This window comes from Myodes glareolus, chromosome 12, assembly GCF_982192425.1.
Source record: "Myodes glareolus chromosome 12, mMyoGla1.1, whole genome shotgun sequence".
NCBI classification, from domain to species: domain Eukaryota; kingdom Metazoa; phylum Chordata; class Mammalia; order Rodentia; family Cricetidae; genus Myodes; species Myodes glareolus.
Window position 1 is genome coordinate 21,166,894 of NC_142037.1, and position 27,639 is coordinate 21,194,532.

Sequence of the window (27,639 nt, forward strand, 5' to 3'; positions counted from 1 at the left end):
GAAGAACTATAAATCACAGGGAAAGAAAGAAAAAGAAAAGCCAGCTGGGCGGTGGCGGCGCACCTTTAATCCCAGCACTCAGGAGGCAGAGACTGGTGGATCTCTGTGAGTTTGAGGCCAGCCTGGTCTACAAGAGCTAGTTCCAGGACAGGCCCCAAAGCTACAGAGAAACCCTGTCTCTAAAAACCAAAAGAAGAAAAGAAAAGCCAAGGAGGCCAAGCAATAAAAAGTCATGCCATCCCCCTACCTTGGTCTGTTTTATTGTGATGACAGTATACCTGAGGGTGGATGATTTATCAAGATAAGGGGCTCAGCTGGGTTCATTATTCTGAAGGCTACACCTGGTGATGGTGGTGGACTCTCTGCAGAGAACCAAGAAGTACAATGTATCCTGTGGCAAGAGGGGCACATTGAAGAGACAAAGCCAAATGCATGGCAGGATCCATTTTCCACATTCAATTGCTCATCAACTCTTGACTTGGCGAATCCACTTGTGGAGAAGGCCCTTATGACTCAATCACTTCTTAAAGTCAATGTCTGGCCCCACTTCTGTGTTTTCTTTATCTGCTTGCTTATTTGCCTATACAAGGGAGTAACAACGTACCACTGGACTACATCCCTAGCCCTGATCCCATCTCTTCAGCTAGACTTTCCAAGGGGGATTAAATTTCAGTGTGAACTTTGAGGAGGACATTTAAAACATACTACCGTCCACGGATATTTCTTTTCTTTTAACTCTCAATGGTTTTCTTTTAACTCTTAATGGTTTTAGATACACACCATTTAGTTCTAAATCATTTTTTTCCTAGGTCAGTCATTATTTTTTCCTCATTGATTTTACCTCAGGGACTCAATCACAATCTCTCTAGAGGGCAGAGAACTGACACAGTTTCTGTGTGTCACCCCACGCCTTGTAAGATACTGAAGGAGTGAGCACAGAGGAGCAAGCTAGGACTATTTCCACGTCTCGTAGCAAGCTACCCCATTAGCTAATGGAACAGGCCCTCAGCATAGGTGGGATTCTTCTGAAAGACAGGAATTACAGCCTCAAGCAGCAGTTCTGTTAGAAGGTGTCCCTGAGTGTGCCCTTTTCCAAAACCAGCCCTTCTGCAAAAGGCCCTCAGATCTAGGTTTCTCAGAGCCCTTTCCCAGAATACCATGGGGCAGAGTCTCCAGCGAAATGAAGAGGCATTTGTGCCTAAGAGGAGAAATCCAGTCCTCGGGTCCATAGGTGAAGATCTATCTCTCCAGGTGCTCACAACAGCTGCCCAGGAGACTAGAAGCAGCAAAGATTATGGCCCCACTTTTTTTTCTTCTTTGGTAGAAATCTCAACTTTCAGATATTACCTCACACCAGCAACTGCCACAAGGGCCAAGGCAGGGGCAGGAGCTAAGACTGTCCCTGGCAGAAGCCAGGGACTGTGCAGGAACCAGTGACTGAGCGGGACTTCAACTCTGCAAATCCCAGGAGGTCCCAAAGGGCCTGACAGCGGAAACTGTTGTTCAATTTGATGCCATTCCACCCCACTCTTGACACAGACACTCAACCAGCCACCTTCTAAGTACTCTAAATACTACTTTTGAACCCCTGCCATCATGTCATTTTCTCTGAGCCTCCCCCCACCTCCACCACACCAGACAGACACACACACACACACACACACACACACACACACACACACACACCATTCTCCAATCTGAAGTCTGTTTTCTCTTGAAACTGCATACTGGCCTTGAGCTAGAAACAGCTCTCTAGGATCTCACTTCTCTAGCCTAGGCTGGTTCCAGACTTAAAGAACAGCTGGGGAGGAGCCCCGCCTGGGCCCGGAGTTGGGGGTGAAGGACAGCAGGAAACAGATTCCAGAACCCAAGCAAATGGTAGAACTAAGCTTTGCATAGATTTTGTGTCTCCTTCTTATCTGCAAAATTCCTTCTTCAGAATAGCATTCTCCACTGGAGGAAATCAGGGGAGACGATATCGGAAGACTCTCCGGAAGCCCACTGTTGCTCCAGTCTGGATTAGAACATAAAATCCCCCGCAACACTAAAGAATCTGTGGAGTGTGTCTACACAGCGAGTCTTCCCAATCCTGAAGAATTGGGACTCGCAGTTGTCTTCCTGGTCTACAATAGGAAAACCATAGGTTTCAAATTTTGCCCTTTTGGACTACAGGAAGAAGGGAGGGCAAACAGGAGGGGGCCAAGAGAGAAGCACTTGTGAGGCGCGCTGTGAAAAACAGAGCTATCCTCCAATGTCACCAAAGTCGCACCCAAAACCGGGGTTCTGCACACAGCAGTCTGCTCCTCCCCAGGAGTTCTGATGTAACCTTCCTAAAGCCCCTGCAACTATCCCAGCCCTCCTTATCCTCTCTCTTCCAATATTGTTTCAAAACTGCACATTTTTGTTTTCTGGATCTTTATAAAGCAATTCAGCTACTCCTTAAAATCTTTGGCAGTTAGCCCAGGCTGCTCCAGAGTTTCACTTACCTATCTATATGTAAATCCTCTCTAGAATCGGTATTTATTGCCAGGTCACAATTGTTGCTAGGAACTGCAACCCCCAACCCCTCCCCCGTTTACACACTTTTATAAATTCCTTTATTGGTAAGGGAACAGCATTTGTAAAAGAAAGTGGGTGTAGATTTTCACAAAAGCTCCACAGGGCGTGGGTGTGCCCCTGGGATTCCAGGAGCCCGGGGTCGGATAGACAAGAGCTCGTGGTGCACACGGTGGCAGCACGCACCTGACGCGTGCCACTGCTCTTGAGCCAGGGACTGAGCCCTGTTGCCAGACCCGCCCTAAGGAAGACCCGGTGTTCCCCAACCAGGTATCAAGAGGGGTTCCCACCTTAAGATCCTCAGATCTCTGGCCACCAACCCCACCCCACCCAGGCCTGTGCGTCCTAGGGTTTCATTCCCAGGGGCGTCCCCAGCCGAATGAGCTGAGTCGACCCAGGTACGTGGGCGGAGCGCGCTACATTTAAGGCGCACGCCACAGCTGGCTATTGGCCGCGGAGGCGCATGCAAGGTCCGGGTCCAGGTCCGCGCCTGCCTCTGTAACGCCAACTTCGTCACCGTCGCCTCTCAGGAACCAGGACCTGTGACGCCGCCGCGGACCCCCGCCACCGCCAGATCGGGACTGTCTCTGTGCATCACTGCCTAGAGTACCACTAAGGCAACGCGCGTCTTCATCCCAGCGCGGCTCACCGGAGCACGCCCGCATCCCGTGCCCTCATATCCATCTGCCAGCGGATTGGACTACCAGCCACAGAATGCGCCGGGTGCGTGCAGCCTTCACGTCTAGTGGAGATCTTAGGAGATCATCGGGAAGTGCTGGGGAAAGAAAAAGAAATGCTGGGTCTCAGAACAGTAGGGGGTGGGCAATCTTAACACTGAACTCACTCCCAGCCATCAAGAATATATATGGCAATTAGTGCTGGCAGTGTATAGAAGTTAGTGTAGATGTGTAGGAAGAGTCCCCAGGGCTGTCAAGCCAGCCACACAGCACCTGCTCTGAAAGTCCCGGTTTGGAGATGACGCTAGGATTCTGTTGGATGCAAGGTGCTCTGAAAAGCCATGCTTCCAGTGAGTCTGTTTGGAACTACACCCCTTCCTTAAGAAAAAGAGATGACCCGTCTGGTGCAACCCATCTGGGAATGACCCAGCAAGGTGCTAGGGAAGCTGGCTAACTTTTCCATCTGTCCCATCCCAGAGAAAGGATCGTTGAAAAGATACTGCCAGCGCTGTGCCAACCAAGCCTCCTGTCTCCGCAAAGAGGAAGGGAAATATTTTTGGAAGGGGTGGGGAGGGAGACTTTCCAGGATCCTCCACTTCTTCTCCAAGTCGGGGAGGAGTGGAGCCAGCATTCCTCTTCCATCTGGGCATCTCCTCACCCTCTGGGAGCACCTCGGCACCTACTCAAGAAAACCTATCTGGGGCTAACATTGCACCTCTGCTTCTCTTCCAGAAAACGTTAGAAATTTATTCTGTGGAGCTCAATGGAACTAAAGATGTCAATCAGACAGACCAGGGAGATGACAAGACGTTCAAGGAGCTGAAGAACAAGGACTCAGAACCCAGTAAGGGTCATGAGAAAGAAGAGCTTAAGAAAGAACTTGATCTGGTCAGTCCCCTGAGGGCCAAAGGGCCCGCTGCCCCCTGCCGCTGAGAACCTGTCTTGATAACCTCCCTCCCTCTGGTAAAGAAAAACTGGCCTCCATAGCTTGGGATACCCTGGAAGGCTTCCAACTTCCGTGTTTGTTTGTTGTCAAGGCTGTGATAATATCTTTCCTCATTCTGTCCTGTCCTGTGTCCTCCTGTCGCCACCCATCCTTGCTGCCAAATGCCTGAGCTCTGGTTGGAGGCAGTCCCAGACAGGACAGCGAGTTAAAGCCCCCGTTGTAAGCCCAAGAGGCAGAAACCATCCCTCTCCTTCGCAGCTGCTTTCTTGAGATATAAATAATTGTGTGACAATCTTCCATGGGCAAGTAAAAGTATTTGAGCTACAGCCTCCAAAGATGAAAAGCCAAAGCCATGGGCCTTGTGAGGCTTTATGTGTTCCTGGAAAAACAGCCCCAGGGGTAGAAATACTGGACCTGACCAGGTTCAGTCTAAGTCCTTTCTAGGACTGAGACCGTACCTGGGCACAAACAAGCTAGCTCCATGGGAACTACCCCTGTCCCCATTCTCCCTATAGAAAATGGGAACTGGTTTGCAAGGTCTGTGAGGGGGAAATGAGCTATGTATTTTAAGTAAGTCTCTCTGAAGGAAGGACTTTGGGTTATTAAATCTGACCTCTTACAAGCTGCCCTGGATGTGAAGGTTAAGATACCCTTTCAGGAAGGCTAAAGGGAGCCTGAGATTCAGCAGTTTAACCCTGCAGTCTGTAGGCAAACCTCAAAGTCCAGTGCTTGCTGGGCTACTGTTGGACTGATGCAACTAGCTTACTCAGGCTAGGCTGCCAATTGTTCCCTACTTAGAAACTTGGCATAGTGAGAGCCTCATGAGTAATCTACAAATCCTATAAAGCAGAGCTGTTTAACTTTCCTGGGTAGCATGCTGTTAGGCTGTCATGTGCATGTAGCCTGATAGATAGCTCAGAAGTTGGACTGGCCTAAGTCTCAGTGTGACTGATATTCATTCTCCTATTTCCACCCACCTTTAACCCTAGCACTTAGAAGGCTAAGGTGAGGAGACCGTGAACTCGAGGCCAGACAGGGCTACATTCTGAGACCTGATTAAAGGGGTCAGGGTGGGGGTAATGCCTATCTGTTCGGGTTGTGGAGAGGATTAAGTGAGATAGGTCAGGGCCAAGAGCAGTGCTAGATAACACACAAAAAGAATTACTATGTCCTGTGTGTTTCTAGCATTTAAGACATACCTGTTTTACCTTAAGGCTGCTGCTTGACTATACCCCTATTCTCTCATAAGCCTGCTAATTTTAAAATTTTATCTATATCTAACTATTTATATTATCTTTGGAGACAGGATCTTGCTGTGAGGTTCAGATTGACCTGGTACTTGATATGTGGCCCAGCCGGCCTTGAGTTTGCAATACTCTTGTGCGGGCCTCCTAAGTCCTGAGATTTCAGGCCTCAGACATAACGCTCAGCTCTCCCTATAATTATGATGAGAATTTTTTTCTTGGAGTACTTTCAATACTATATGGAGAAATTCCCACAGTATTAGCACATTTTCCTGCTTTGCTGTAAGAAAGGAGCCTCTTGTCCTCCCTCCACTTTCCCAAGCTTCTCACAAAAGTCCTGCAGCTTGTGACAGGATGCTTGGATGCCCTTGAACCTTGATCTCTGCGGCAAACTAGAGCCTTGGAACTAATCCTTCTGAATGAAGAGCCTGTGCTACCCCAGTTCTTAGAAGCCCTGAGAGCACCCACAACCACAGCCTGACTCTACTCTCCCTTCCTTCCTGATCTTATCCCATGGGTACTTTGGGCCTGCCAATCACCTTCAGCCAGTCTTAGCGTCCAGCTCTGAGTGAAGCACCTAACTATCTCATAGCTACAAGATGAGGATGCCAGGGCTTGCATGAGGTCAGAGTATGGCCAGTAGGCATTGTATTACTCATAGAAACCAAGGACAGGGTCTGGGTATCAATGGCAAGTGCAGTATGTGCTCCCAGGAGTGGAGGACAAGGATTCAAGACAAGGGCCTCCTACACCAGAACCTCCACTCCCTGCACAGCCTTCTCCGCTCCTCACCAACCTCCCTGGCCCTTCTATCTGTGCTACTTCCAGCGCTTTCAAAGTGGGTCAAAGTTGGGGTGGAGTCTTTTGGAATGAGGCCATTTACTCCCTTTCCTTATGTGAATTCCAGGATGACCACAGACTCAGTAACGCAGAACTGGAGCAGAAATACGGTACAAACATCATTCAGGTAAGTCATCAGGGGACCGAGTGTCTGGGGGAGAAGCCTCCTGACCGTATGAGGAAGAATGCTGGCTTGCGTAGGCTGTGGGTGACGTAGAGCCACACCTGTGAAACTGTCCATTTTCTGGATCCTGAGATAAGCCACTCAGGCTGCTGGAGCCGGTGTGTCCGACCCAAGGCCGCAAGCAGGTCCTTTCACTGAGCTAGACACTCAGGCAGAGAAGCAAAGAAGCTGTGCTTCCCCCAGAACAACACATACCTTCCTCAATGTTACAGACAGAAGCTTCTTTATTAAGTAAAATGATGCATGGAACATTTTTTATTGGTGGCCTGGGAGACTGTTGCTAGAAAGAAAGAACCCAGAGCCTCCATCTCAGAGCCTAAGGTACCAGAGCACACTGCACGCCCACGGGACTTTACAAATTCCTCACTACACATTATTGCTTCCTTCGATGAATTCAAATTCAAGTTCGAGTTCAAAAGTTTAAGCCTCTTTTTAAAAAGCATTTATTTATTTATTTATTATTTGTATTTTATGAGTGTTTTGATTCCATGTGAACACCACATACATGCAGTACCTGCAGAGGCCAGAGGAGGGCATTAGGACCCCTGGACCTGTTAGAGATGGTTGTGTATCACCACAGGGGTGCTAATCCAGGTCCTCTGAAAGAGCCACAAGTGATTATAATCACTGAACTATCTCTCTGGCCCAAGTTTGAACCCCTTGACAGAAAATGAATATTCATTTGTTCAAATGAAAACAAGAAAAAAAAAAACCTTACTATGTGGTTCACACTGGACTGGCAGTGAGAATAGGTAGGTAATTCTATCATTGGCAGAATCTGTGATAGCAGAAGGCTGGCTGTACTATTAGAAATATCTCTAGAATTGCCTTGTAAGTTTTCAACAGTTACTGAGAAAAGGGGTCCTGGAAAAAAGAGGCAAGGTGAAAGGCAATGATGAGTTAGTAGCTCAGAATCCAGCTTCGCAAACAAATAGTTAAGTCACTACCTAGTGAAAGCATTAGATCCTAGAGCAGACTCCAAAATGAACAAAAAAGAGAGATTGCCTCTGGCTTACATATAATTAGGAAGAAAAGATATGCACATGATATTGTCTATGATAGACAGTTTGTGCCGGGAGCAACGGCACATGGGTGTTTCAAAGCACTTGGGAGGCTGAGGCAGAAGGATTGCAAGTTCAAGGTCAGTAGGGGTTATAGGTCAGTGTCACAAAATAAAAAGTAAAAAGAGGGTTGGCTAAGACGTAGAAGACTTTCCAAGATCTGAGTATAAGCCCTGGCACAGCTTCCAAAATATGAAATATTTATTGGAGACAGATGTTTAACCTGATTTAAACATTTTGTAATTCGTATACACATTAAATAACACATGGTACCCCACTAATAAAAACAAAAGTAATCTTTGTCCAAAAAAAAATTTTTTTAAAAAAAGTAGGAATTGGGAGAACGAGGCATCATTCACTTTCCCAGGGCCCTGGGCAGTTGACAAAACAAGAAGACCAACTGTTTGTTTCTCTGTGTGTTTTTCTTGGATTTTTCAGGGTCTTTCCAGCGTCAAAGCTACAGAAATCCTGGCTCGGGATGGGCCCAATGCCCTTACACCACCCAAGCAAACTCCAGAGATTATCAAGTTCCTCAAGCAGATGGTGGGGGGCTTCTCCATCCTTCTGTGGATAGGTGCCATCTTGTGCTGGATCGCATATGTGATCGAGTATGTCAGTGATTCTGCAAACCTTGACAATGTAAGCAACCATTCTGGGCTTCACTTGGTTACAAGGAGAAGCTGTCATTAAGCAAGGCTCTCAATGAGCACAGTGCTAGGCTAAAGCTGGTCTACAACCCATCCGGCTGTGGTGAACATAGGGAAATCAGGAATTCTCGCAGCTGTGAAACAAATGATGTTTCATTTTCTGATGATATAAGTGTGAATTTTAGAATACAGACAAGACACCTAGTCTATAATGGAGGGAGGAATAATGAAGTATTTTTGTAACTCTCTTTCCTTAAAGCTAATCTCTCTCCTTTTCCCATGGAGGGCAGTTATACTGGCTCATACCACAGAATCGAACTGACTGATACCTTGCTAAGAGAAAGAAATCAGCTGCCAAAAGCTAGGTGTTGTAGGAGGTCATTGATGTTAAACACCAGATAGGCTCAGCTTTGGAGGGCATGGCCATGGTCCCCAGGCTGGGTACAGGAGCAAAGAGTGATCGATTGCCAAGGAACGTGAGTGATAAGATGTGTTCTAGATCTCAGATTGGGGTAGGGGCTTGGATGTATGTCTGCATAAAATAAGATTCCTTAATATTAGTACAAAATTTGTGTCCTTCATAGACAGGCCCCATCTTTATTGCCTGCAGGTAATTCTTGGCACTTCTTTTAGCATCTCTGTATTTGTGACTGGTCACATGAGATCAGGCAGAAAATTTCCACTTTGCTGTCACACTGGTAGTCAGACTAGACTGTTTCAGCGTAGGGGTTATTGGGTTAGAGGTTGCTACCCCCATCTGTTTCTCTGACTGCTCCTCTCCTCCCCACCCAGGTCTATCTGGGTGTCATACTTGTCCTCGTTGTCATTTTAACGGGAATTTTTGCTTACTATCAAGAAGCCAAAAGCACCAACATCATGGCCAGCTTTAGTAAGATGATCCCCCAGGTGAGTAGGAGCCTCCCAGCTCTGGTCTCTCCCTGAATTCCGGGTAAGGAGGCAGCCCTGACCCCACTTCTTGCTGTCTGGCATATCATGGGCAAATTACTCCTGAATAATGTCTCTGAATCCTAGTTGAGGGGGTTGAGGGGGCCACAGGGCTAAAGTGAGATCGAGGGAAATGCTCCGTCTAGGGAAAAGCCGGACAGAACATCAGTCATTGCACAGTGTGTTCTGAACCACTTTGCACAGTCACTCAGATGGTTCTAGAATATTTCTCACTGGCAGTCAAGGAGATCCATCCAATCTACTCTATGTGTGACTGTTTTTCGCTTTCAGAGCTTGTTGCCCTACATGTTTCCATGGAGACCAAGTGTCCCTTTCTCCTCCCAGGAATCATTATATTATATTATAGCATATATTAGCTGTGTCTATAGCTCGGAAACCTCCTTGGCCCCAGATGACAGAACCACCAGATAGAAGAGAAGATTCTGGGTACAAGAGATGCTTCCTGTAGCACCAAGAAAGAAGCAGGGTACTCCCTCACTAAAGTTCTCCCATCTCAGGGGACTAGAGTTATGCCTCAGTGGTTCAGAGCACTGACCACTCTTCAGAGGATCCAGGCTCAATTCCCAGCACCCACATGGCAGTTCACAACTGTCTGTAACTCCAGGTCCAGGGGACCCGACACCAATAAATATTAAATAAATAAACAATTTTCCCAGCTCACAGGAGTCCAGCTCTTTGGCTGGTTGTCAGCTGCCTGGCAGGGAGACTCATCATCATCATCATCATCATCTCCCTTGATCATATATGCCAGGCAATGGTAGACTTTTCTGGTTTCAAGTACAGCCCTCAAAGAAAATTAGTTCTTGACACCCTGTGTGAAACAGTCTTCAGTTTTAGCCTCACCACTCTGACAGCCAGGGGACCCGAGGCCCCCCACTCTGGGGTCTTGTAGGTGCAGACAGTGGAAAGGCAAGCGTGCTCCCCAAGACCTTAGGCGTCTGCCATGACTTTCTTCCACAGCAAGCTCTTGTCATCCGAGACTCAGAAAAGAAGATCATTCCGGCAGAGCAGCTGGTGGTGGGGGACGTAGTGGAGATTAAAGGAGGAGACCAGATCCCTGCAGACATCAGACTAGTGTTTTCCCAAGGATGCAAAGTGAGTATCCAGGAGCATCTTTCTCAAGGAGCCTGTTGGGAGGTAGCAGGCTCTCTCTCCCCAATAAGGAAAAAGTAGGGGTTCACATAGCTGATTTTGAATTACTTTCAAACTTTCTTTCAGGTAGATAATTCCTCTCTCACTGGGGAATCTGAGCCCCAGGCTCGTTCAACTGAGTTTACCCATGAAAATCCCTTGGAAACAAAGAACATAGGCTTCTATTCCACAACGTGCCTGGAAGGTAAGGCCAGTTGGCTCTCAGGATGCATGTCTCACTTGCATCAACTCTCTCTCTCTCTGGGGCCCAAGGTTTTCGTCTCTCCAGTCCCTTGCTGTAAAGCTTGTCCCAGAAGAAATTCAGAATTGAGGGGACCAGAGATCCAACGGCAGCCTTTGTGTTGTCATGTGCTGGCTCACTGTGCAGGCCACCAGAGAGGGCTGTGAGCAGAAAGCCCGGAGTCAAATGTTGTCTTTCCCTGTAGGCACGGCAACTGGCATTGTCATCAACACGGGCGACCGCACCATCATTGGTCGCATAGCCTCCTTGGCTTCGGGCGTTGGAAGTGAGAAGACACCCATTGCCATCGAGATCGAGCACTTTGTCCATATCGTGGCAGGGGTGGCTGTGTCCATTGGCGTCATTTTCTTCATCATCGCCGTGTGCATGAAGTACTATGTCCTTGACGCTATCATCTTCCTCATCGGCATCATTGTGGCCAATGTACCCGAGGGCCTCCTGGCCACCGTCACTGTGAGTTTAGGCTGCTAGGTAGCCGGCTCCGTCACCACCCCCCCACCCCACCCCCCGCACTCTCGGCACCTACCACTGTGGCTGCAGAGCCACTCCTTCTCCCATCTACAGAGCCGCACCCCCACACACACCAGAGACTACCATGGGACATTCTGAATCGACGGTTTCGTGAAAGAGTTGTAATGTTTCTAATATCTGGACACGTCGTCCTTGAAACTAAATTTTCAGATCTAGCTTGATTCACATAGGTTGTTTCACCCCCTTAACCTCTAGAGAAGATAAGCTTTCAATCCCCGTTTATAGAATTTCTGGAAGCAATGTATTCCTCTGGTTTATTTTCTAAAACCCCTCTCCCCACGCCTTCTTTCAGTGAAGGAATTAACACCTTCTTTACCCAGCCTCAAACTTAGCCATGGCTCTCCTGCCTTCTTTTACCCAGGTCCATCTAATTCAGTCCTAGACAAAAGCTCCCTACTCCCTAAGCTGCTGTGCAGGCCATGGGGTAGAGCAAAGGGCTCACATGCTAGTCATGTAACGACACAAGTGATGGCAGAGCACTGTCCAGGCCAAAGACAGGAGAAGAATGCTGTTGAGTTCCAGGTCTCACTCCCTGGTTTGGTTTGGTTTTGCTTTGTTTTGTGGTTTTGAAGATTGAACCCAACACCTTGTGACTGCTAGGCAAGTAATTTACCACACTCCAGCTATCTGAGCTCTCTTTTGAGTTGCATGAATTTCAGCCATAGCTCCACAACCTGTCTTAGCTGCCTGTGGACTTCTGGAGTACTTTCTTCAAAGAAGAGATGAAGTGTTCTATAGCGGATCTTTTTTCAGATTATGGTTAATAGGGCTTTGGGGTGGCTTTCAACTCACTAATCCAGACTTCTTGTCATTGTAATATCGCCTCTGGTCTAACTGTATCCGGCTCTCTCCCAAAAGTCAGTCCCAGGTACCGGAGTTCAAACTTCAAGGTATCTTTCTCCCCGTCTTGCAGGTCACCCTGTCACTGACAGCAAAGCGAATGGCTAAGAAGAACTGCCTGGTAAAGAACCTGGAGGCAGTGGAGACCCTTGGCTCCACTTCCATCATCTGTTCAGACAAGACGGGGACCCTGACCCAGAACAGAATGACTGTGGCTCATTTGTGGTTTGACAATCAGATCTTTGTGGCAGATACAAGCGAAAACCAAACAAGTGAGTTTTGTGGGGCCTTCTAGCCCAAAGACAGGGACCGAACCAAAGGGCTGGCTGAGTCTCTGGTCTTAAACGAAGGGTATGACTCGGCCAGGGCAGGCCCAGCACCCACATTAACCACTGTTCTTTTTCTGTTCTAGAACAAGTCTTTGACCAAAGTTCTGGGACCTGGGCTTCTTTGTCCAAAATAATAACACTGTGTAACCGAGCAGAGTTCAGGCCAGGCCAGGAAAGTGTCCCCATCATGAAGGTAAAGCTATCGCCATTCATTATAAGGATACTTTTGTCACTCTCCACTGTGTCCAAGCCTGGCTTCCAGTCAATAGGCTGTCAAAATGGTTCCGTTGACATAGTCATTCTACTTGTCTTTGGGCCAAAGGTTTAGGAAATAATCTTGATTTTTCTTCTAACTAATGAGCCACATTGGTTTGAAATACACACACCTTCGTGCTTCTATGATCATCAGTACCTCACATCTCAATTGCTAAGTCACTCCTCACTGGCCTCCTTTTATCCTTCCCCTCTATATTTTTCATTTGCCATCAATTTTCCTTAAACACTGATTGATCACCTAGCTTTGCTCAGCTTTTCTCTGTGAGTCCCTGTTTTCTGCTACTTGAATCTTGACCACAGACACTTTTCAGGAACCCCCATATCTTACCATACACACCTGTACTTCTACTTCTGGCAATCTGATTTCTAGAAGGCCTTTTCTCCCCTATCATCTATCTGTCTCCTATTCACCTAGGCCATAACTCAGGAAGCCCCCATTCCCCACAGAGCTCCCACTAGCTCAGACTTCCCTAGTGCCTGTAGGTGGCACCGTTGATCTGTGTTCTTACCATGGTCCTGGCTCAGTCACTGAGAGTCCTGTGACCTTGTCTCTTCTACTGGTCAAAGCCTGTTGGTTCATCCAAAACAGTCTCAAAAATGCAAATCAAAACAACTCTGAGAGTCCATCTTACACCTGTAAGAATAGCCAAGATCAAAACCACTGATGACAACTTATGCTGGAGAGGTTGTGGGGTAAAGGGAACACTTCTGTATTGCTGATGGGAGTACAAGCTGGTACAGCCACTTTGGATGTCAGTGTGGCAATTTCTCAGAAAATTAGGAAACAACCTTCCTCAAGACCCAGCAATACCACTTTTGTGTATATATCCAAAGGATATTCAATCATACCACAAGGTCATGTGCTCAACTATGTTCGTAGCAGCTTTATTTGTCATAGCCAGAACCTGGAAACAATCTAAATGCTCTTTGACCAAAGAATGGATAAGGAAAATGTGGTACATTTACACAATAGAATACTGTACAACAGAGAAAAATAATGACATCTTAAAATTAGCAAGCAAATGGACGGAGCTAGAAAACAACATATTGAGTGAGGTAACCCAGACCCAGAAAGACAATTATCACATGTACTCACTCATAAGTGCTTTTTAAACATAAAGTAAGGAAAATCAGCCTACAAACCACAATCCCAAAGAATTTAGACAACAATGAGGACCCTAAGAGAGACATACATGAATCTGATCTACATGGGAAGTAGTAAAAGACAAGATCTGAATAAATTGGAAGCAATGAAGACCATGGGAGAGGGTTGGAGGGGAGGGGAGAGGCAGAGAGGGGAGTAGAGAAAAATGCATATCTCAAAAGATCTAGGTGATGAGCTGTAAACATTTTTCTCTTTTGATCCCCAGAGAATTGTGGTCGGAGATGCCTCTGAAACTGCTCTTCTAAAGTTCTCAGAGGTTGTTTTGGGTGACGTGATGGAAATTAGAAAAAGGAACCACAAAGTAGCCGAAATTCCCTTTAATTCTACCAACAAATTTCAGGTGAGTTTTCCTTCCCAACGGGCAATATTTGTTTGTCACAAGAACAACACAGTCCATTGTATTCCAGACCACCTTCCCTGGGTTCGAAAGACCTTAGCGGGGTGCAAGGTGTGAGAGCATCCGGTCAACTCAGGTCAGGTTTGCCAGTGTTGTCATTGTCGTTGTTGTTTTTCTCCTCCTCTTCCTCTTCTTTTAACAACCAAGAAAAGATATAGAGCCAAATTTGAAGTAGAATAGAGAAACAAAGGCAAAGAGCTTCTTAGGATCTGCTGCTCCTAAGAACAGTCCGTGTATCCTACATGCAAGCTCACACAGAAAGAGGGAGCGAGAGGCTCGGAACACTCTCTGAATACATAGCGCTGAAATCATATTAGAAGTATAAGTCGTCTAGAGATTCTTTAAGGATTGTGGGAAAGTGTGCTTACGTCCTGTGTAAACACTATGTCTTGTAATATATTGGGTATGAGGAACACCTTATATTTTAATATTCTTGGGCACTGGAGCCAATCTCCTAAGGACCTAAGAACCAACTAAATAAATCAAACACTTTATTTACTTTATCTAATTTAACCCTTATAACTGATCTATAAGGTAGGACCAGTGAATCTGATTTATGGAGTAGGAATAGAACACTTAGAATGTGTTGAGATCACAGTCTCACAGTGTTTAAGTGGCACCGGCCAGTTTTGACAGTCTCTAGAATCTTCAGAGTCTACTGCACAGATTCAGAAATGTCAAATATGCCACATGAAGCAAGCTTGCCTGAGACTGCCCTGGAAGAAGACAAGCCCTTCTGAGGATCAGTCAAATGTTTTATTTTATTTACGGTTTTATTCCCACTCTATATGCTATTGTTAGGGACCTCCTTTCTGCCCACTGCTCAGGAATATTAAAATATAAGGTGTTTCTCCTCCTCCTCCTCCTCCTCCTCCTCCTCCTTCTTCTTCTCCTTCTCCTCCTCCTCCTCCTCCTTCGAATTTCCACCATTTTCCCTTATGTCCAGAGAGTGAAGCTAGATCCATCCTGAGACAGAGAGGCACAGGAATTCCTCCTGGCCTTGGCAGCTCAGCATCTGCAAGTGGCTGCTCAAGGCTGGGGAGATGTCTCAGTGAGCAAAACACTTACCTGGAAAACACAAGGACCTGAGTTTGATCTACAGAACTCATGAGCTAAAGCTGGATTGGGGAGGCAGAGACAGATAATCTCTGGAATTTACTGGCCAACCAGTCTGGCCAATGGGAGAACTCCAAGTCAGTGAGAGACCCTCAAAAAACACAGTGGGTGGCACCAAGGAACAAGACCCAAGTTTGTTCTCTAGCTTTTATACACACACACACACACACACACGTGTGCTCACACATGACTGTCATACACACATAGGTATGTACACCTGAACACACGAAGGCACCCAGACATACACATATGTGTGTGCACATACAAAAGATGGCTGCTCACCACTAGCAGGGAGAGGTGAGACAAGAACTCTCACAATACCTCTGTCCATAGGTTGTTTGGCCAAGGTGTGTATCCAGCCTCCTCAAAGGGCCTTAAAGGGCCAGTGTCTGTTTGAAATGCAAGCTGCACCAAGTGTGGGTTCCAGCTCAGCATGCCCCTCTGAGTCACCCAAATCTAGGTGTTAGCCTTTTAATTAGTTACAAATGCCAAAGGATGGCCATGCTGGGGGTGCCGTGATTCTTCCTCTTCTTTCACCCTCTGAGGGCAAATTGAAAGAATGAAAATGTTTTCCCTGCCTGTCCTATTGCTAACTGGAAGAGCCACGGCAAAGATGCCCTATCTAACTGGCCCAATCCGTGCCCTCCCAGCTCTCCATACATGAGACAGAGGACCCTAACGACAAGCGCTTCCTCATGGTGATGAAGGGAGCCCCTGAGAGGATCTTAGAGAAGTGCAGCACCATCATGATCAATGGCCAGGAGCAGCCACTGGACAAGAGCTCTGCCGAAGCCTTCCACACAGCCTACATGGAGCTGGGAGGCCTGGGCGAGCGTGTGTTGGGTGAGCGTGGTAGAACATCTGTGTTCATCTCCTGAGAGTCATAAAGAAGTCCCATTAACCAGCAAAGTAGCCACGGCAACACAGGGATCATATAAAAAATATGCGGGGTTGGAGTGTAGTTCAGTGGTCCTGCATTTGCCTAACATGTGTGAGGTCCTGGGTTCAATCCTCAGCAGTGAGAAAAAAGAAAAACACATAAACAAGAGAGAAGCATGTAAAGGATTGCTGTAAGAAATCGCTGGGAGGAATGGGGTTCATTCCAGACATAATCAGGGACTTTAGAGAAGTCACATTTTAAATTGGGTCTTGAGTTGCAGTATTTGGGTGGAAGGGGAGGAAAGAATCCACGTGAGACAACTGCAAAGGCTAAGAGGAGGAAGAAAGGGATATCTTTATGCACACAGTGAAGCCAGTGGCCCACGCAGTGCTGCAGGATGGATGAGAGGGAGGAGGTGCAGGAAACAGAATTAGGGAGAGAGATTGAGGCCATCACGTAGAGTTCACATAGAGTTCTTAAATATGTGCCGAGGACCTGGAGTTTTGTCTGACGGTTAGGGGGAGTACTGAAAGTTTTGCCACAATGGTGAGCTGGTCAATCACAGCCAGGGTTGGTTGTGGGCCATCCTTGCTGGAGGCAGCGAGAGGAGAGACACTGGGCTCCTTAAGAGGTGGCTGCTTTCATTTCACAGAACAAGGGAGTGGTAGGTATTTGACACAAGCGAGGTGGTGGGAACATGAAGAAGGGTCAGGTGATGGTGCTTTGTAAGACAGCAGATAAGACCCAGCAAGTCCTTAGAAGGGAATGCTGACTTCAGGAATGTTTACTTAGCTCAGTTTATGAGTAGGGGAAAGGTAACGAAGGAACTGAGCCGGGGAATGTTGGAGGTGGAAGGAACTTTAGCAATTCCACCACTGAAGGGGTGTGATAGGGCAGTGTGTTCCACCATCAGAAGCACGGGTTGACTGAATGGCACCTATTGAGAACTGCAGAACCATGAATTCACAGCCCAGGGTTGATGATAAGGTTCGTTAAACACCATAAAAGTACTTGCCACTTGCCTCGGAATCTGTAGAATGTGTGTTTCCACAGGATATTTGAGTTTGTACAGTAGATAAAATGTGTAGATGAGATGCTAATGATGTAAACACACCCCACATAACCCACAGCACCGAGCAATCTCTTCAAAGAAAGACTGGCCCGGACTGACCAGTTGCTCTAGGAACCTCCTGTTTGACCTCTAGGCCTGGTTAGTGAGATGTAGGAAGCAGTGAGCCATGGTGATGACTATTTGCTGTAAAAACTGATGCAAGTCACTTGATCTGGGAGTTCTGTCAGACACAGAAATGCTTTTGACCTCTGCCCCAGAGAAAAGAATGGTTCTACCCGGTTACTCCTAGTCTTAGCTTAATTAGGGCTGAATTTTCTACCACTCCCCCAAAGACCCAGGGTTGGTTCTTTCCGTGTGCTTGTTTATGTTTCTGAAATGGTCTCCTCACGCCAGCCTTCCTTTCCTAGAAAGCATCCATGCTGTTCTGACATGCAGCTCTATGCTACGGTTCATGCCATGTTCAATGCCTTCAGAGGTTAGTCTCACCACTAACCGGAGACATCTTCAAACATAAAGCATGTCTCACTGGACTTACTTGGTTGTTACATCTCTAGAGCATAGCATAGAACACCTGACAGGCACACAGGACATTGCTTTTGGATGGAATTGGAAGAAGTAGGTCTGTCTTTAAAAACATGCATTATGGAATTGAAGGGATTAAGCAACTGTTGGTACACACTGTATATTGGTAAAATAGTAAAGGACTGAGTGTGTCTTACCATGTCATCTCCTTCCTGCTTTCGGCTCAGACCTAGCTGCTCACACACGCTAAACATGTCCTCCACCTCCAAACTACACAACAACCCCCCGCAACTCTTCATCCTCTGACATACTTAATCCTGGTTTCGCTAACTCCAACGTGATTGCCCCTTCCAGGTTTCTGCCACCTCTACCTGCCAGCAGATGAGTTTCCCCAAAGCTACCCATTTGATGTAGACACCATAAACTTTCCCACCTCCAACCTCTGCTTTGTGGGGCTTCTGTCCATGATCGATCCCCCTCGGTCCACTGTCCCGGATGCAGTCAGCAAGTGTCGGAGTGCAGGGATCAAGGTGAGTGTCCTTTTCCTCTCTATCTATATATTATATCCCTTTCTAAGAAAATCACCATGGGAGTCTTTAGTTCTCTTCAAGTGAACATCATAATTCTCAGCTTGGACCTCTTCCTTCACTCTGCTAAGGTCTTGGTAACCGTCCTCAAAAAGCAAGACGGTGTCTGTGTGGGATGAACCAATGCAGTACCTACAGTGAGAAGAACTTGCCAGTGCCGTGAATTAGACCTTATATTGTCCTGGACTATGATAGATAATAAAGGGTTTTAGTACTTTATTTTCCATAATCCATTTGTCTTCATGATATAGAAGTTAAACATGAGTTTTATTAATAATCCATTTGTCTTCATGATGTGGAAGTTAAACATGAATTTTATTAATAATCCATTTGTCTTCATGATGTGGAAGTTAAATATGAATTTTATTACTGTGTTAGCATTAAGAAAGACTGTTAAGGCAGCACGAGACTGTCTCTAGGAGACGTCTATAGACCCTTTTGCAAAGGAAATTATAACAAAGGGAAAGGCTTCTTCTGGCATCAGGGGGGATATGGAAGAAGCCTGGGCAAAAGGGAGTCCAGACAGGACCAATGCCTTCTTCAGGCACCAATGTTTCTTCAGAAACAGTGGTGTCTGAATTCCAGAATTGCCCATGAGCAAAACCACAGGACTCTCTAGGTACTTTGAGAGTAGGCAGTATCTTAATAAATATTGACCTATAACCCCTACTTCGCCAGCAAAGCCATTACCCATGAGTTTCTATGTTCTGTGTCCTAGGTTATTATGGTTACAGGTGATCATCCTATCACAGCCAAAGCCATTGCCAAGAGCGTAGGAATCATATCAGCCAACAATGAGACAGTGGAAGACATCGCAAAACGCCGCGGTATTGCTGTGGAGCAAGTCAACAAAAGGTAACCACAGAACCAACAGAGCAGAGAGTCAAGTTCTTACCCACTGGGCCCTGCTGACTCTAAAGAGTTTTGCTAGTGGGATAAAATTATCCTTTTGACTAACACCCTCTCAGGGTAGAGCTATGTTGGCTTGATTTATAATTTGCATTCATTTATTGATTGAAATTTTTTTTTGAGTATCTGGTTCATGACAAGCACTGCATTGCTATCCTTGTCTGATATTTCAAAATTCAGTGAAGTAAAGTTGGGTGTAGCTTAACAATAGGTTATGCCTATATAAAATGTAATTTTATTGTTGCTGAATATCCAAGAGTGTGTCCAAAGAAATTAGGATAGCATCACTAGGCAAGATGATCTTATAGGTCCTGCATCATTGACTAAAAATATTGCACAGCACAGGACAGAGATCTGCAAACTTCATGCAAAGCTTAGAAGAGAAAAACAAAGAGCAGATGAAATCACTTACTATCGATCCAGCAGTAGGATTAAGGATATTGAGAATCCTGGTTTCATGCATCTTAGTTATTTATTTGCATATACTTCATAACATGTAGTCATAAAAACATACTCTGCTTTTCTACTTGCCAAAATGGAAACTTTATTCTGCCAACCATGTCTGTCTTCTACTCGTCCATTCACTTATTCACTTATCTACGAATTCTTTCAACACTTAGTTGTTGCCTTCAAGCTATATGCCAGACCTTATGCCAGACACTGGAACAGACACTGTCCCTACCAGTGAAAAACTTTCCATCTAGCCAAGGAGATGGAGATAAAGGGGGGTGTGGAGAATAGTTTAATGAGGAGATACACAGGGAAGGAGCTGCCGAGACCTGGAATGGCATAATGATTCAAAGACTTCAGAGTGATGGGTCAAATAGAATGTCACCAGTTGGACCATCTTTCATGTATCCAGGGAGAAAGGAAAGAACGATGACCTAGATTACCTAGGCACTTAGGCCTGGTAGGAACACACAGCTGCCAGGTGATAATAATTACTGGGTAGGGTACAATAGTGACAGCCTCTGGGCACAGCAACAATTGCCCAAAACCAAGACTCACCATCACTCCTTTGTATAAATAAACAGCTCTCTGCCAAAACTGGGATGGGACCTGTTTGTTTAGAACAGTCAGTAAGAGGCTGACATTTTTATAGCAGTCACCACACTGACCAGGGGGGAAATGGACTATTTATTTATTTGGTTTGTTTGTTTACTTCATCAAACCTAGACTAGTGCTCTGTCACAAAGTCACATGACATCCCCAGCACAAAGTGCACACTTTTTGTCAATATTTTTATTTATCCACTTCCTCAGCTCTGGCTCCATAGCCACACATTCGAGGAGCTGTAAGAAGGAAGGAAATACTTTTCCTTCTTATCTTGACTTGATATACTTTTTGAAAATACATTTTCATTAGTTCTTTGAGAATTTTATATGTGCATACAATGTATTTTGAGCATATTTGCTTCCCCTTCTCCCCTAACTCCAGATCCACTCCGCATCCTCTTTCAACTCCTTTAATGTTGAGTTTAATTTGTGCTACCAAAGAGCTAGAATTCTAGTATTTGGTATCAACAAGAAAAACAAATGTGAAAAACTGCAAACTTACAAGACATAAAGAATAAGGCATGCAATGTTTTGTTTCTACCTACGTAAGCTGAGATTTGAAGGCTAAAACATGAAGTATTAGTTAAGGGGCGCTCGAGTGAGAAACGTCCATTCCTGGAAAGGGAGACAAGCATAGAGGCCTTAAGGTAGTGGAAGCAGCAGCACCTCAGAACCCAAGGAGTTCAGTGGGTGGGAGAGGAGAACCCAAGACGCTAGGAAGGTCAACAGTTCAAACTGTATCTGACCTTTTTTGCCACATTTGACCTTCAAGGCTGTACTTGGCCTTATTGGCAAGCCAATAAGGGATCCTGGGGTCTGCTCAGGGACTATCTAGGACTCTGATGAAGAGTTCATCAGAGGAGTAGCAATTTATATCTGCATAATCAAGAGTCCCCAGAGCAACAGTTCTCAAGCTGAGGGTGGGGTTTGAACAACCCTTTCACAGGGGTCATCTAAGGCCATCAGAAAACACAGATATTTACATTATCATTTATAGCAGTAGCAAAATTAGAGTTATGAAGTAGCAACATAAATAATTTTATAGCTGGGGCGGGTGGTCACCATAATATGAGGAATTGTATTAAAGGGTTGCAGCATTAGCAAGATTGAGAACCATGGCCCAAGAGCCTTATTTTTATAGTTAGTGGGTAATGGTTGTGCTCCAAGACTTCAGTAAACTCTTCTCCCAACTTAGCACACTGTATACAGTGGGCTTCTATAAACCCAAAGCGACAAAAGGGCATCTTATCCATGCGAATAGACAAAAGGGGAGTCTAGACACCAGAACATAAGAACAGGGCTTGTGTGTGTGTGTTTGTTCTGTGTTGCTGGTGACCAGACCCAGGGCTTAGTGAATACTTGAGCAAGCTTTTATCTCTGAGCTCTGCCCTCATCCCAAAGAGGCAATTTTCTGCTCTTCCTTGTGTAGTAAAGCATTGCCCCAGGGATTCAACATTTTTCACCCATTTCTAGAAGGAAAAGGCTAGTTGACATTTTATTCCCATTATTATAGAATGATAGGAAATGGTCTCCTGTTTTAGCCTTTACTAATACCTTGAAAAACAGGAATCATGCACAGAACTGGGTTTCAACACAAGAGCTGGCCTTTGACTTCACCCTGTCTCTTCTGGCCTTTCTAGAGAAGCGAAAGCCGCTGTGGTGACGGGCATGGAACTGAAGGACATGACCCCAGAACAACTGGATGACCTTTTAACCAACTACCAGGAAATCGTATTCGCCCGGACATCGCCCCAGCAGAAGCTGATCATCGTGGAGGGCTGTCAGAGGCAGGTGCGACAGCAGCAGCTCCTGATGATTGGAAAGGCCTGGCTACCCACTGGGAAGTGTGGAGCAGATGTTGGGAGGCTTGGCGTTCTTTTCGCCTCTGAGATCATCCCATAGCCATGCAGTCTCTGTCTTTGCTATATCACAAGAACATGGGGCTCTGATCGAGAAGCCACTCAAGCACTTGCCACTGTGGTGGAATACAGATATAGAGAGATTTTCTAAATGTAAATATATGTAACAAAGGAAGTGAGACGTAAGAAATGGTCATTCCTTCGTAACTATGGGGGAGTAGTTTCTGGAACCCCCACAAGTACAAAACACACCATCGCTCAAGTTGTATTTATAAAATTAACTAATATTTGTATAGAGTGTACTCACATTCCATGTGTTTTAAATCATCTTCAGATGATTCATAGTACCTAGTATAATGTCAGTGCTGCATAAACACCAGATAGTCCAGATTGCTTGGAGGAAATAATGTCAAGAAAATCTGTGCATGTTCACTATACAGGCAATTTTCTTTTTCCAATATTTCCCCTTTTTTGTCTCTGTCTGTCGGACTCTCTCTCTCCTTTTGTTTACTTAGTCAAGGTTTCCCTGTGTATCTCAGGCTGGCTTCAAACTCACAATCTTCCTGCCTTGACTTTTCATGCACTGTAAGCATATGCCACCATAGTCGGTTTGGTTTTGTTTTCCAAAATTTTTCTAAATTTGAATGGTTGGATCTGTGCATTCAGAACCCATCAATATGTAAGGCTGACCCTTTGAAACACCTCTTTTTGCTTGGGAATGTGCCCTGGAGATTTTGTTTTAATTTTTTCGTTTGCATAGTCTGTGTCAGAGCTTCTAAGATTGTCCATCTTTATCTTTCCTTCCCCAAAAGACTTTCATTTTGGCTCCAGTAGTTCTCCAACCTCAAGGCAAGAGGCGTAGGGGGTGTTTCCTTGTGGACTTGTGGTCTCCTCACTTGCCTCAATCCTGTTTTCTCACTGGGTCCCCACAGGATGCCGTTGTAGCTGTGACAGGTGATGGCGTGAATGACTCTCCAGCCCTCAAGAAGGCAGATATCGGGATTGCTATGGGCATAGCAGGTTCTGACGCTGCTAAAAATGCAGCAGACATGGTCTTGCTAGATGACAACTTTGCGTCTATAGTCACAGGGGTGGAGGAAGGTGAGTAAGGTCTCAGGGTGCCATCCTGATAGCCAGGTTTCCTGGGGGGACTAGCAGCAAGTCCTATAAAGAGACACTTCTTCCCTAGGTCGCCTGATCTTTGACAACCTGAAGAAAACCATTGCCTATACCCTGACCAAGAACATCGCTGAGCTTTGCCCCTTTTTGATCTACATCGTGGCTGGGATTCCTCTGCCCATTGGTACCATTACAATCCTATTCATCGACCTGGGCACAGACATTGTAAGTGGTACTAAAAGATCTGGTAATAACCCCAGGGATATAAAGATCATACCTGTTGCCTCCAAGAGCCACATGATGGACAAAATCAATGCTTCTCATATGTCTGTACCATGGGGCCATTTTTCCATCTTTAGTGAGCTTCCACGTGACACTTACTCTGTGGATCCACAGGTCATGCTTCCCAGCAATAGACTAGAGATATCTGTCAAGTGTTTGGAAATGAAAATTATTTCACTCCATAATAAAACTTTTAAGACAAGAATCAGGGCTAGGGATATAGCTCAGTGGACTTGATCTCCAGTACTGATTTTTTCTTCTTTTAAAGACATTTTTTGGGCTCTCTCAAAGAATATGCCTTCATCTGCTCCAACTCCTATGGTTTGGAGAAGCAATCACACAATAATACTCTGGGGAAGAGGAAGTACCTTGAGGTGACAGCCCACAGCCACCCTATGCTAAGTTAGAGTACAGTGAACTGAAAGGGCCTCACTAAACACACAATGAAATAGTGGACTTGGTTTTTGCTGTTGTTTGGTTGGAGCTCTTGCAGGGATATATTGAGTCTCTTTATCTGGCATTTTCAGAGTTTTGTTGTTATTTCCAACAGCCATTCATCTAAGACTCCCCTCTTACAGCCTGTATCCATTTTTTAAAAGCTCTACGAAAGCTCCCATATGGCTCTGGCTTTACCCAGGCCAAGGAGAAATAGAAAAGCAACAGAGAGCCATTCAAAGTCACAGTCCAAGGCGGCCCTGGCCATGGCCTCGCTCCCTACGTCTACACAGTACCTAGATCTGATCCCTGCTTTATGACGAAAATAAAAGATTTTTTTTTCTTTGAGGGGAGAATTGAGATACCCTTCCTAAAAGAGAGTGCATCCATATTCCAACATCCCAAGCCTTTCTACATTTGCACATTTTCTCAGCCTGCAGTGGTTCTCCAAGTGTGGGCCAGGTTTGAAACACAAATTCTCTAGCCAAGCCCATACCTCTGCATGGGGACATCTGGATGTGGGGATAGTCTGTCTTTTAAGGGATTTCTCAGTGGTAGGACCCGTGAGAGCACCACTATCGTGCCACATTGCTTTGTGGTCTGGACACACGCCAAAGGGAAAGGACAATGTTTTATGTTATCTAACGGGCTCTATTTAGAATTGCCAGGTGGTTTTAAAAAGCAGATAGACTTTTCTTTTTTAGCCCAGGGCCTTGTTTATGCTTCTAGTTAGCATTGTGGTGCCACTGACCACACCCTCAGCCCAAAAACACAGACTGATTTTCAAAGATGGAGGCTTGTAAATCCCATGTAGGCAATGCACTCTTGTTATTTGCACCCTGGATGCACCCCCATTCCCCATCTCTGCCACCCATTTCCTCCCACCTCTGGCCCACCCTTGCTTGCTATCACCCTCCTTCCAGAGTTCCATTTCATGGGGGTCTTTCCTTCTCTAGATTCCCTCCATTGCCTTGGCCTACGAAAAAGCTGAAAGTGACATCATGAATAGGAAACCTCGCCACAAGAAGAGAGACAGATTGGTGAACAAGCAGCTTGCTATCTACTCTTATCTGCACATTGGTATGAGGAGGGTGCATCATCGTTGGCCAACCCCCTACCCATGGCTCATTCTGCAAGAGCCTTCCTAAATAACATATGCCAGTCCTAGGCAGGGAAGGAGGACAGCTCAGAAGCGCACAAGAACAAGGCGGACCTCCGGGCCCAACACAGCACTCACATCTAGATCTTTTTCAGGTCTCATGCAAGCCCTGGGCGGTTTCCTCGTCTATTTCACTGTCTATGCACAGCAGGGCTTTTTGCCCACCTCTCTCATCAACCTGAGGGTAGCATGGGAAACGGATGATATAAATGACTTGGAAGATAGCTACGGGCAGGAATGGGTGAGTCAAGAGTCCTTCCACCACCTGGCCCTCCTCTCTCCTCACTGCCCACCCATCCTGTCATTGAACCCCCACTCCCCTGAATAGCCTTGATGAGACAGCTTTGGATGCTACTCGGTTAATAAGTCTGGAAGACCTCTGGTGAGAATGGGGTCTTTGGGAAGACTCCTCGTCTCTCAAACTCACTTTGCATTAGTTCGGTAGTTGGTGTGGAAGTGTGACCAAGCCAACCCCCACAACGGGGTAACATAAGCTAGTGTCTTTCCCTTACCGTCTATTTAAAGAGAATGTCTCTCTGAACCCAAGAAGACAGTCTATGCTGAATCTGGGTGAAGTGGGGAAAGAGGGTCAGATTTCAGTTTTCCTCTGGGAGGGTTCTCATGGTCTCATCCATCTCTACCTCTTCACAGACAAGGTATCAGAGAAAATACCTAGAATACACAGGTTATACGGCTTTCTTTGTTGCCATCATGGTCCAACAAATTGCAGATCTGATCATCAGGAAAACCCGGAGGAATTCCATCTTCCAGCAGGGGCTCTTCAGGTACCTCCATGTCTGACCTCAGGGTAATGAATCTGTCATGTGGGGATTCTCAGGACCCTCTAACAGCCCACATCTGTAATTTATGAGGTGCTGACTTGGATTGTGGCGCGGTCTTCTGCGTGCATGACCATATATACATGGAAATTCCACATCTGTTTGCTTCCGTGTGTTTTCCAGAAATAAAGTCATCTGGGTGGGGATTGCCTCGCAGATCATTGTGGCACTGATCCTGTCCTTTGGTCTCGGGAGTGTCACAGCCCTGAGTTTCACCATGCTCAGGTAAGTTGACCTTTAGGGGGATTACGTAGGACACCAGCTTCTACTCTTAGCTATCACAATCTGAATAAACGCAAGGGTTCCCATGGGCTCTTCCTCCAATCTTCCCAAAGAGATTAAATGGACCCCCAAGCTATGGGAACCCATCCCTTGACCTTCCTATTTCCCAAAGGCGAAAAAAAAAAAAAGGCATTTTCCAGGCCTAACTGGACCATCGCCACTCCCATCCTCAAAGGCCAATGCTGCTTTTAGCAGTCCCATCTTGGGTTAAGTAAGGCCTGTCTTGTGTGATGTAACATAGTTGCTATTTCTAGTGAGGCAAGGAAAATTAAGAGAAAACCCCCACCCCTGCCTCTGCTACTGACCAGGGGCTGGGTTATCTCCTTGGACAAGCCAGGGCTCACTTTCCTCCTTTTGTTTCCAGGGCTCAGTACTGGTTTGAGGCTGTGCCGCATGCCATTTTGATTTGGGTGTATGATGAGATGCGAAAACTCTTCATCAGGCTCTACCCCGGAAGTGAGTATTGAGATCAATGAATTACGGTTTTGTTTTGCTGAGCTGGAAACCAGATCAGCTGTACAGGGCAAGCGCCTGGTCAATGAAGTGCACCCCTGGTCCAGCAATGTGACTGCTGATGCTTGCACACCACCTCCCACAGGCTATTTCTGATTTACCCTTCTCTTCTTCCACAGGCTGGTGGGATAAGAACATGTATTATTGAGACCATGTCGCTCACAGGTCTCCCAGAGGCATGTCGGAGATGTTCTTCTTCATGTCTGGCTACTCCCTAGGAGACTTCTGCACAATGTGAACGCTATCAAATCCCCTACAAGAGGGACTTTACTACAGAAAACTGTATGAAGCATACATTATGTTTTGTATTTTAAAGCGGAGATTTAACTGTTTATATAGAATTTTTGTCTCTATGCCTGCCTCCTTATTTTAAATTATGTGAAATTCAGATAGCAGCACAGGGAAGAATGTATTTATATGTATATAAAATCACTGTGTTAAATAACTTTGTATAGTCAAGGTGTGTGCTGGATCTGCCTTAAGCTAGGATATGATTCCTCAAGTCTCACTTTCTTGTCTTTCTTTTTGTTTTTCATTTTTTGAGACAGGGTTTCTCTGTGTAGCCCTGGTTGTCCTGGAACTCACTATCTAGACCAGGCTGGTTTTGAACTCAGAGAGCCACCTGCCTCTGCCTCCTGAGTGTTGGAATTAAAGGCGTGCGCCACCACCACTTTCTTAGGCCTTACTTTCTTACCCTCATAGAGTCCTAACAAACCCTCCAAATATACCCAACAAACTTTTTGCTTGCTGGAATTTAAAATCAGCAGAGGGTACCTGTGACTTAAATAGTGATATTTATTTCTAGTAAAATATTGCCAAGCACTCGCCAGTGATCATTTTATGTTAGTCATGTTTTTGTGTTGTAACCGTTAAGTCGTGTTTATGTGTGACATGTATAATTATGTGGACAGACCCAGTGATACCTTGTTTCTAAGTAAAAGATATTTTATAAAGCAAA

At 45.8% G+C, this 27,639-nt stretch overlaps 1 protein-coding gene across 1 annotated transcript; it reads left to right on the top strand.

Annotated features, from left to right (window-relative positions):
• Nucleotides 1-2,992: 2,992 nt before the first annotated feature.
• On the top strand, nt 2,993-27,639 carry Atp12a (ATPase H+/K+ transporting non-gastric alpha2 subunit). The gene is made up of 23 exons (XM_048441994.3): nt 2,993-3,279; nt 3,966-4,121; nt 6,331-6,390; nt 7,947-8,147; nt 8,948-9,061; nt 10,082-10,216; nt 10,340-10,457; nt 10,699-10,967; nt 11,959-12,157; nt 12,298-12,407; nt 13,861-13,995; nt 15,819-16,011; nt 17,997-18,172; nt 18,948-19,084; nt 21,834-21,984; nt 22,985-23,153; nt 23,242-23,396; nt 24,845-24,968; nt 25,143-25,288; nt 25,699-25,832; nt 26,010-26,111; nt 26,533-26,624; nt 26,801-27,639. Exons 1-23 carry the CDS (start codon nt 3,271-3,273, stop codon nt 26,827-26,829), a joined length of 3,114 nt encoding a protein of 1,037 aa, XP_048297951.3. The 5' UTR covers nt 2,993-3,270; the 3' UTR covers nt 26,830-27,639.